Here is an 8,978-nt window from a genome sequence, read left to right as displayed (position 1 = left end):
AAAAAAAAAAAAAAAAAAAAGTGGAAGGTGATACTGCCAAATATTAAGACATTATTAAAGTGACAGTGATTAACATAGATGTTGTAAACAGAAGAGCAGCAGTACAGAATATCTAATCCAGACAGACCACACATCTACAGTCTCTCGATTTATTTCTTAAGTGATACTGTAGCATGGAAGGGGATGGACGTCCTCAGTAAGAGGAGTGGATGTGATTGGCTGTCCATGTGGGAAATTATGAATGCTGATACCTGCCTCACACCATACACAAAAGTTAATTCCAGATAGATCACAGGTGTAAATGTGAACTCTAAGGTAATATAGTCTCTGTTCTTGACAAACATAGGAAAATGCCTATCTCAAAGTAAGAAAAGATTTCTTACACAAGGTTTAAAAGGCAGTTATCAAAAAAGCAATTATCAGAAAGGAAAAGGTCAGTAAGTTGGGCTACATTAAAGTTAAGTTACTCTTTTCATCAAAATGCACCATGAAAAGATTGGCATGGAAAGGCACAGTATGGAAGCAGATGTTTGCAATGTGCGCATCCAATAAGAAACTTGTTTCCAGCTTATACAGAGAACTGCACACCAACAAGAAAAAAGAGAACCTAGCAGAAAAACAACCAAACGATGTGAACAGGCATTTCATAAAAGAGGATAGCCGCTCAACACAGAAGGCTTCCTGCCTCTAGGAAATGCAAATTAAAGCCATACCAGGACACCACTCTGCACCCACAGGAATGGCTAAAATTCTACCGACAGACAGTATCCACTGCTGACAAAACCATGGAGCAACCAGAAGTCACGTGGCAGGTGACTGGCAGGTGTATATTTGTCCACATCTACATAATTACAGCAATTCCTAAGAATATGTCCAACAGGAGTGTGTATTGTGTGCACTAAAAGACACATATAAGAATGATCAGTCTTATATTCAGTTTAGCCCCAAACTAGAAACAACCCAAATGTCCATTAAGAGTAGAATTTTTTAATAAATCGTATTTCATCATATATGTATACCATAACCCAGCAACAAGAATGAACAAACACCCTACCGCAACAACGAACAAACACCCTACTGCAGCAACGAGCAAACACCCTACCACAACAACGAACACCCTACCACAACAACAAACAAACACCCTACCACAACAACGAACACCCTACCACAACAACGAACAAACACCCTACCGCAACAACGAACACCCTACCACAACGAACAAACACCCTACCACAACAACAAACACCCTACCGCAACAACAAACACCGCAACAATGAACAAACACCCTACCACAGCAATGAACAAACACCCTACCGCAGCAACGAACAAACACCCTACCGCAACAACAAACACCCTACCGCAACAACGAGCAAACACCCTACTGCAACAACGAACAAACAAACACTCCACTGCAACAACGTGGATGAATCCCATAAGGTTGAAAGAAGCCAGACACCAAAAAAGCACATATTGCATATTTTTATTTGGACAAAATTCAATGGCAGGCAAAACTACTGTATGGTGACAGGAGTCGGGTGGGGCACCCTGGATGGTGGGAACGGCCTCTCAGTCCGGGCACTCACTGCCATCACTCACGCTCTGTGCTTCTGCATAATGTGCATTATAACTGGACAAAGTATTCACGTAAAGAATGATGTCCTCCAGGGAAAATAACTTTTTCTTTTAGAGGTGCCACCTACTGTATCCCAGATGGGCCAAGGTAACTGAGTCGCACTGTGCAGGGAGGGCCTTCCTGTGCGTTTGTTTTGCTCTTCCTGAGGACTCGACCACCCTGCTGTGCAGGGACCTTTCTCCCAGACTCCTCTTCCTGTCTTGGGTGCAGGTTGACGTTTAAGCAGCAGACACCAAGGGTCCCCTTCCTCCCGCCCAGGCCTCACGTCCCCTCAGCCCTCGTGGCCACGAACTGTTGATTCCTAAGCTCTGCCGCCCTCTGCAAGCACTGCTCCTCCTGTGCCCTGGCCTCCGCCTGACCCCGCCCTGGGAGGAAGCATCCTCCTTGCCCCCACCATATCCAAGCAGCACAGGCAGATGGCCAGGCACTGGGGGAACCTGGTGCCGGGGCCTCCCTGCCCCACTGGTAGGGAGGAGCCAGCCGCTGCATCCAGACCATCCCTCATGCGCTGCTCCTGTCCAGTGAGCTGTGGTCTCATCCGCAGGCCAGCGGGCTGTCTGCCCACATGGGTGGGGAACCATGGGGCTCCCAAGGTCGTGAGCCCTGAGCGGTTTGGGTCTCTGTCACAGAAGATGCAGCCAGTTGGAACATTCCTGAAACTGTTTATGAGACCTCTGGGCCTTTTTTGTTTATTTGGGCCAAAAGTGAGCTCATTGGCTTCAAACTCAGCTGTTGGGCGACTGGCCAGGGCAGCCCCTCCAAGGCCAACTGCTGCGGGGTTGGCGGCCGATGGAGCGTGTAGGGGCCGTGTTCGTGCCCTGGGTGCGAGGGACATTTCTGGGGTGGCTGCCAGGTGGAGTTATTCTACCCCAACTCCTCCGGCACCGTCACCTTCATCCCTCTGGGGACCATTTCCTGCTGAAACTGGGCAGGAGCCACACCACCCTCTCCCTCAGGCACAGGAGGCCACAGATGTGGGCGTAGATCCAAGCTCCGTGAGCCCTGGGTCCTCACTCCTGTGAGCAGATCCACGTCCTGCCTTACGGTTTTGGGCAGTGCAGCCTCGGGAGTGCCGTGGGCTGCGGGGGGACCCTGTGGCCCTGCCCTCGTGACCACAGTCAGTGTGGGTAGAGGAGGGTGCTAGGGGCTCTTTACATCCTCACGCCAGAGGCTTTTTTAGTCCAGGCTTTGCACCTTCTGAGTCAGTGTTCCTGAAATGTGGCAGGAGAGGAGACACGGGGCTGAGGGGGTGTGGATGAGCATCCACTGGGCCCTGCGTAGGGGCAAGGTCGTGGCGGGGGACTGCACAGAGCAGGAGGCTGAGTGCTGGTGTGTGGGCATCTGGGGTTGGGTCCTTGCTTGGTGGGAACATTAGGAGGCCGCCAGGGTGGACGTGGCCTTAGGGGCAGCACACGTGGTGTCTGAGCCAGATTCCCCTGTCTCTGCTCACAGCTGTGTGACTTTGGGCAAGTGACTAAAGCTCTCTGTGTGACTTTGGGCAAGTGACTAAAGCTCTCTGATCCTCTCTCTGGAGAGGATCATAGCACAGCCTCATGGGGTGGTCACTGGAGCTTGATAAATAGCTGTAGGGCTGTTGGCACAGTGCCTGGTCCGTAGCAGCCCTGGAGGACAAGTCTCTCTCCCTGAAGAAGCATATGCTTCCCGCCCGCACCCCGTTCCCACGCACGCTGTCGCCCTGTGCCTGCACCCTGTTCCCACGAATGCCCTGTGCCCGCACCCACGATGGTGAGCACGGCCGGGGCGGGAGGAACCAGCGCTGTCGTCCTGCCCAGGCCCCACACCTTCCGCAGCTGAGCAACGGTGACTGCCCCGTTACCACCACCTGGAAACCAGTCCATCCTTCTCATTGAGAAACTGATTTTCTACTATGCATTTTTTGAGTCGAATAAATTTACAACACCTTGTATTTCACTTGCAATTTTGACTTCTAAAAAATGTTTTAGTTGTTGGTAACTTTGGTTTCTCATTGAAAACGGATGCCTATTTGTGATGCTGCTGTTCCCGTTACAATGTAACCCAAAGATTTAAACATAGAGTGAGTGGAAGCCCCACACGGGCAGGCCGGGCGGCATCCAGTGGTGACGGGAGCACATGGCGCCTTTCTGGTGGCTGCATCATCAGCCTGCACTGCCAGGTGTGAGACAGACACGCACCTAACGGCGTGAGAAGCCAGATGTGGGAGGCACTGGGCACTGTGGGCACTGAGGCAGGAGCTTGGCTGCCTGTGGGGCAGAAGCTCCATGGCTATAACTGGATGTGTTTGGGTCACAGGGGTCTGGGGGGTGCGTCCTGGCTATAACTGGATGTGTTTGGGTCACCGAAGTCTTGGGGGGGTGCGTTCTGCCTCCAGCAGCTCTCACACGGCAGTGGAGGTCCCCGTTGCTGGTCCGGCCTGTTGTGGAGTAGCGGGGACATTCATGGGCGGACACAGAGGCTGAGATTCCACCCCAGTCAGAGCTCTATTCCAGGGAAAAGGGGAGAAACTGAGTCAGGCTTTGTTCTGCAAAACAGTGACACCGCTCAGCCAGCGTGGCGGGCTGCAGCACACTCAGTGGCTTCATTGAGCCACTGGGGGTAACCCCTGGGGGTGGATTCTACGATGACCCTCATTTTTACAGAAAAGGAAGCAGAGATGGTTCACAGCTGAGCCACCTGTCCAGGGTAACGCCTTTGTGGAGCCCGCCAGTGTCGCAGAGGCGGTGAGCCCCTCCCGCCCAACACACAGCCCTTGGCAGGGGCTCCTTAGCAAACCCTGCAGGTGGGCAGCGTGGGGTGTTTCTCGCGAGCATCACCCGCTTCAGGACTTGGAAGCACTTAACTGCGTTCACTGGGCTGAGGATTATGTGCTCAGTGGAAATCAATCATTCTAGGCTCTTCTCTCCTTCTCTGTGGGAGGAGTGGGGCCCGGAGAGCCCCCGGACCAGCTCCCTGGCCTAGAGTCCAAAGGCAGCTCTGAGCACACCACGGGTCAGGAGGGAGGGGACCTGGGTTCTGCCTCTGTGGCCTGGTGGAGGGAGGGGAGCTGGGTTCTGCCTCTGTGGCCTGGTGCATCCAAGGTCCCTTTGTGGAAAAGGCATGTGTAGCACCTGTTACTGGAGGATAACCTGTCACTCTGTGCCTCCCGCAAGGGAGCACGCAGGTCTACACAGGAAGTACCCACTGTGTCTCACAGTTCAGAAAAAGTCGTCAAAGTGCTCAGACTCAAGAAGTAAATAAGGAAATATGAAAATATAACTTTCTTTCTTTTTTTGAGACAGTCTTGCTCTGTTGCCCAGGCTGGAGTGCAGTGGCACCATCACCACTCACTGCAGCCTCAAACTCCTGGGCCAAGCAATCCTCCCACCTCAGCCTCCCAAGTAGCTGGGACAACAGGCACGTGCCACCACACTCAGCCAATCTTTGTATTTTTGTAGAGACACGGTCTCATCACGTTGCCAGACTGATCTCAAACTCCTGGGCTCCAGTAATCCACCTACCTTAGCCTCCCAAAGTGCTGGGATTGCAGACGTGAACCACCATGCCCGGCTGAAAATAAAACTTTAAAAAAATCTTAGCTCCATAAGAACTAAGCCAGATCAGAAAAAAACAAATTCTGTCTGTGGCCCCCACAGCTGTGAAATGGAGTTGCTGACTCCCCGTGCTCGTGCACAGGCCTAGTGCCCACTGCAGAAGGCTGCTTTGAATGAAAGCTAGTGTTTATTCGTGCACTCACCCAGAAGGTTTCTGCCATTATTGAATCAAATTACCCCCATGTGAGGCGTTTTTCACGGCCAAATGCAGGCAAGGACACAGACGCAGCAGCACACACCACACACGCACGTTCGGGGGCCACTGCCTCGCCTTCATGTCTTGGGAGTTGCTGTTTCTGTCTTTCAATTCGAGTGTCAGAAGGATCTGAGACATCTGACATAAATCCCTGGCTCGTTAATGATGCTCGCGGCGAGCAGAGCACGCCCACAGACTGCATAATTTATCTCTGTCCTACAGAATTTTGATTTTCGTGTAAACCCAAGACATGTTCAGAGACTTGGAAATTAGCGATTCCAGCCCCTGCCTTAGGCGTGCCCGTGTGATTGTTTGTGCCGTGGATTGGCTGGTGGTAGCAGCTGCTGGCATCACGCAATTGGCTTGGCTGCAGAGTGAGCCCGCGGAAGAGGGCCCTCCGCACCTACTCTGTGACTCAGGCTCCTGCCGCCAGGCTCAGCCGAGGACGGAGGCTGTCGTTATACAACGCACAAGTGCGGTCTCTGTCACAGATGTGGCTGTCGCAGGGAGTGCTGCCTCCTCTCCCGTTTCCAGCAGATGCTTGGGAACCTTCGGAAGTCTTGGAGATTTTCTCCCAGCACCATAGCAATGCCACCACGAGCGAATCCTTAACGTGGACCTGCACGGGCACCTCAGATGCCAGGACCAGCGTGATGTATGCGCCATAAGACTGTTTTGGAGGGTTTAGTCAGCTGGTCACCCAGGAGAGGAAAATGACTCGGCTCTTAGTGTGGAATAGCAAATGACTGAGCTCGGGAGAGGTGGTTCTGCCTGAATCTGTGCATTGAGGTGGTTGGTGTTAGGCTGAGAAATAAGAACACATCGGAAGTGTGTGCCCTTCCATGGATGAGAGCAGGTTCTGGGACTGTGGGGATGGGGCTGCCGGGGCCCCCGTGTGCTGTGCCTCGCGCCTGGTGTTGCAGAAATGGCATCATGAATACGGGGGATCGCCCTCCCAGGACGTTTTCTGAGGGGTTTCCTGGGCAGCCAGCTTCCCACCTGCACACGTTAACGGCGGCGTCTCTTCCTCACTGCAGCCTGCAGGACGCTGGCATCGGATTCATCCTGGTGATAGACCGGCGGCGGGACAAATGGACCTCCGTGAAGGCGTCCGTCCTGCGCATCGCAGTAAGTGCTTGCCGGGGCTCTGCCCCGCGCCCGGCCCCTCCCTGGGCTGGGTGACCGCATGGTGCTCTTCCTCTCCGTCTGCCGCAGTTCCTGCTTTGTGCTGAGTGGGACAGAGCCCGGTGCCGGCGCGTGGAGGCTGGCGCCAAGGCCCCCCTGCTTGAGCTCCCGAGGTGCTGGTGCCTGTGTGTTTCCCCAGATGGGGGAACTCTTTGGGAGCCTCGTGTGACTTGAAAACAGTTTCCTCAGACAGGGCAGCCCATGTGTTTCTGAACACCGAGTCTGAGGTGCTTGGGATTGAGGACACCCTCCCTCCTACACAAAGCACAGCAGTACTGACCAGGCAGGAAGGGGGCTGCGTGCAGAGACGCTCCAGGCTGGAAGGGGGCTGCGTGCAGAGACGCTCCAGGCTGGAAGGGGGCTGTGTGCAGAGACGCTCCAGGCTGGAAGCCTGAAGTGGTACTGCAGAGCTTTTCTAAGTGATTTTCTCCTTTCTAAATCGGGCCATCTATCTTTAGCTGCGACACTGAATGGGCCGCCACCGCCTCCCTTCCCCAGTAACCCAGCCTTGCACGTAGCCACCCTCCTTTGCAAGGACTTTCCCTTGGCGTCCAAGAGTCTGTTTGCAGATTCTGCGTGCTGCCTTCCACAGCAGAAGAGGAGCCGGGTTTGCTGTTGGTTTTAACCCAGAGTAATCATTTAAGAGGGAAGAGATTAAGTCAGCAGAAGCCCCCCAAATCTTAGTTTTGTCGGTAGCTCCCACCCGTATGCACGACCCCGACCCCGGCGTGGAGCATTTCTCACCCACGCTCGCTCTCCCCGCCTGTCAGTCCAAGTTTCATTGCAGCCAAAGGACCAAAAAAGTCTGCCTGTCTTCCAGGAGGTGACCCAGAGCCTGGGTCCAGGCACCTGCATCTTCGCACGCCCGCCACAGCCCGTCCCTCCCAGGCTCTAGGACCCTGGGTCCTCAGCTGTGTTGGCACAGCTGCTCCAAGCATTCCCCAGCACCAAACCCCAGTGAAGTCAGATTTTCCTGGCCTGGCCTCTCCTGGGTCCTGCGTTCAGATCATCTTTGGGTTCCCCAGCCTCTCGGTGGCTGCTGGCTGCTGCGCCAAGGTTCTGGGTACAGTGAAAGAAGTCATTCCTTTCCCTGCACATTGCCTCCTTCCTTCATCTTTTACAAGAATTAGAGGCCCCATATCTGCTCCGATGCCCACAGCCTTCATCATTTTGGTGCAAGCCTGTCCCTAAGCCACTGGTTCTCACCTAAGTCTTTGGGATGAGGCATCTCCTTGCACCTGCATGGCCCCCCTCTGCCCCTCACTGCAGCTGATCCCGCCTCAACCTGGCACACACCGCCTATAGCATCGTTATCTGAAATAATTCAAAACACTGAATGCTTCCAAAAAAGTAGACGTGTATAGAATCAGTCTTCCTTTGTTTTAACACTGCATTTGTTTGCTTTTGCATCAGTATAAAGACATACTTGAGCTGGGTAATTGATAAAGAAAGATGTAATTGGCTTACAGTTCTGAAGACTGCACAGGCTTAGCACCTGCATCTTCTCAGCTTCTGGGGAGGCCTCAGGGAGCTTCTAGTCGTGACGGAAGGCAGCAGGGAGCTGGCATCACGTGGTGAAAGAGGGAGCAAGAGAGAAGGGGGAGGTCCCAGACTTTTGGACAGCCAGATCTCGAGTGAATTTACTGAGCGAGAACTCACCCGTCACCAGGGGGATGGCACCGAGCCATTCGTGAGGGGTCACCCCCATGACTTAATCACCTCCTGCCAGGCCCCACCTCCAGCACTGGGAATCACATTTCAACATGAGATTTGGAGAGGACAAAAGTCCCATCCGTGTCAAGCATCCCCAGAAATGTAGAACGTTCTTTAGATGAGCCATCACCAGCTAATAGCAACGTGTCCCTTTCATGATTGTACATTTTAAATGAGTTTGCACATGAAGTCATAGGCAATTCTAAAAATTAAATCGTAAGAACCCACGGGGTCAGACGCACATGGACGGACAACAGATACTCTTGGGAAGCACATCAGTCCTGGGCAGGTCCCACACTGTTCCCAGCAAGTACGTCATCGTTTAAAGAACAGACAACACCGTTACAGCCACATCTTTGACACTTATCTGCTGCTGATATAAACCATTGGGATGACTCTTAGCAAGACGTGGGTGGTAGGAGTCGGCCTCCCTGCCAGGGCACTTGCAGGTGTCAGGACGCACCTGGGTGCCCTCCATGCCCATGGGGTCCAGGCACCTGCATCTTTGCACACCCGCCACAGCCCGTCCCTCACACGGCTCCCGAACCAGCGTCCCTTTGCCTGGACTCCCGCTCTGCTCCTTCCTCTCAGAGGCCACGCCTCACTACGTGTGCCCCGGCGTCTCTGTTCACGCCCCACTACGTGTGCCCCGGCCCCTCTG

The 8,978-nt window shown here is 53.7% G+C and overlaps 1 protein-coding gene across 1 annotated transcript in view; it reads left to right on the top strand.

Moving 5' to 3' along the window:
• The window catches only part of LOC116418596 (guanine nucleotide exchange factor DBS-like), a 149,393-nt gene that overhangs the window by 129,128 nt on the left and 11,287 nt on the right, over positions 1–8,978 (top strand). The window contains exon 5 of the mRNA XM_031934985.1: positions 6,457–6,547. Coding sequence (XP_031790845.1) covers positions 6,457–6,547 — 91 coding nt within the window. The remainder of the gene's footprint in view (positions 1–6,456; positions 6,548–8,978) is intronic.

The sequence above is a fragment of the Piliocolobus tephrosceles genome, chromosome X (genome assembly GCF_002776525.5).
Source record: "Piliocolobus tephrosceles isolate RC106 chromosome X, ASM277652v3, whole genome shotgun sequence".
Taxonomy (NCBI): Eukaryota; Metazoa; Chordata; class Mammalia; order Primates; family Cercopithecidae; genus Piliocolobus; species Piliocolobus tephrosceles.
This window is presented reverse-complemented; position numbering and strand designations above follow the sequence as displayed.